The sequence below is a fragment of the Octopus bimaculoides genome, chromosome 1, assembly GCF_001194135.2.
Source record: "Octopus bimaculoides isolate UCB-OBI-ISO-001 chromosome 1, ASM119413v2, whole genome shotgun sequence".
NCBI lineage: Eukaryota > Metazoa > Mollusca > Cephalopoda > Octopoda > Octopodidae > Octopus > Octopus bimaculoides.
In genome coordinates, this window is record NC_068981.1 from 114,122,724 (window position 1) to 114,124,770 (window position 2,047).

The window sequence follows — 2,047 nt, forward strand, 5'->3', positions numbered from 1 at the left end:
ACTTCTCTTACGGTTTTTAAGTGCGTAGTGCCAAACAAGATTGACCAAAATCGGTCCGGAGTGGGGATTGGAGGGTGAGGTGAAAAAGAATTATAAATAAAATGATAATTTATTTTCATTACATCTTATTTGTATCTCAGTATATATTTCAACGCTTTTAAAACAAACAGTTTGTTTACATTTATCGTAAAAAATTATAAATTTTCCAACATTGGTTTTCATAAAAGGAGACCATGGTGAAAAAAAAAAAATCTGGAAAAATCCCAGTCAAAACGGAGAAAATCCAACTTATGTGGGCGCCCTGATCCGAAACGCTATGGTTATATGTCTCCTTATTTCATTCCCCTCAGCAAAAATTTAGTTCCATTCAGTTTTTAACTGAAAGGTTTATATTATTACATTGAATTCTCAGAATGACTTTTATGTTTATAATTTCTGACACAACAGATTATGCATTATCTACCACTGTGATATCATTTATATGAATATGAACTGATATCAGTTCTATGAATTTCACAACACTTTCGAACGAATACTAAGCCTTAGTACCAATACTATGAATTTCACAACGACAATGAGGATTACATTAATACAAAACGAATGACGGAATACAAAATACGATGTACCTTTCATGAAAGTGTGATTTTGTATTGGCGGTTACTAAATCAGTTAAAATCGATATACTTGAGGTAGATTTGCAGTATTTAGTTTCATTCATTTATTTATTGGTCTGTTTCAAATTCAACAGTATTCGTTTATCGTATCGGTAAAATACGTGTCTGAAATTTATTGTGGTTAAATGTATTTTCCATACACTTACCTAACAATTATGTGGTTGTATAGCAATGTATGCAATCAATTACTGTTCTGACTGTGTTATTTTTAGGGCCGAGATTACCAGCCAGCTGACGTCTCCCATATATATACAGATGAAGAAAAGGATACGCTTGCAAATTATGAAAGTCAAAATTACCTTCCATCGCATAGCTTACTCTACAGACGTTGGCTCCAAGCACAGAAAGAAAAAAGGTAACATTTTCTTTAGTTCTCTTTTGAGATTAAAAACACTGGTGTGAGTAAGTTTAATATATTTTGGTGACAGTTCCATGAAAATGCTAAACTAGAGCGACTGGTGCATATTGAGTAGTGTGTGAAGCTTCTCCCCACCTCTCTCTCTCTCTCTCTCTCTCTCTCTCTCTCTCTCTCACGCACACACACATTTTAACATTTAGGATTCTCAGTATATACATATGCGAAAAATCAGTCGAGTACAGAATGGTAATTAGAAGCTGGGATGACAAAGGAGATAAACAACTGTAATGAACTTCATTAGCTTACAGCTGTTTCTGCTATAAGATGCAACGCACTCACAGTTCAGAGCTTGTGTATCACTCTATAGCTTCTTCGGAGCTTCAAGCATGAAGCGCAATTCATTTGCGAAAAACATTTGCATGTATGTATGTATATATATATAGGTACGTATCTAAATCTTGTACAACTCTTATTCTATCTTTTAGTCCCCCTCATACTTTCTTCCTCTTTTCTTTTTCTCCTTCCCCCCTCTCTCTCGCATTTCTTGGTCCTCTCTTTCTCTAACTCCCACTTCCTCCCTCGTTTATCTCCCCTGCACCTTTCCCTTTGTCTCTGATTTTTTTCTAATCCCTCAATCCCACTGCCCCTACCCCTCTCTCCTCCTTCCATGTGACTGGTGTCCGGCCAGCCATGATCTTTCTATCTTGACCTGACTGCTGACCGCCAACACCTCTTATGTCCATCTCCTATGTTCCTACCTATTGGCTTTCACTTAATATACGCCAGCTCAACTCGATTCGTTCTCAGTTGAAAGATACCTGTTGTTATTTTCTAGTTGTTTGTATTTGTAATTGTGTACCATGTTCTCTGTTTTTGGTCTTTGTTGCCGTACACATTCGCTAGCTTTCTTACAAAAAAACTAATACTCTTAGCTTAGACTTTGTCCTTGAAAATGTTGTTTCTCCTGTCCGCCTTTGTATCGTCTGTCTGTCCGAATGTTTTATTGTCCTCTATT

General features: G+C 36.3%; 1 protein-coding gene across 4 annotated transcripts in view; it reads left to right on the forward strand.

Moving 5' to 3' along the window:
- LOC128248351 (chloride channel protein D-like) overlaps positions 1 to 2,047 on the forward strand; it is a 69,534-nt gene that overhangs the window by 31,727 nt on the left and 35,760 nt on the right. For all 4 annotated transcript variants that reach the window (XM_052969423.1, XM_052969429.1, XM_052969427.1 and 1 more), the window contains exon 3: positions 887 to 1,029. In XM_052969423.1, the coding sequence (XP_052825383.1) occupies positions 887 to 1,029 (143 nt within the window). The remainder of the gene's footprint in view (positions 1 to 886; positions 1,030 to 2,047) is intronic.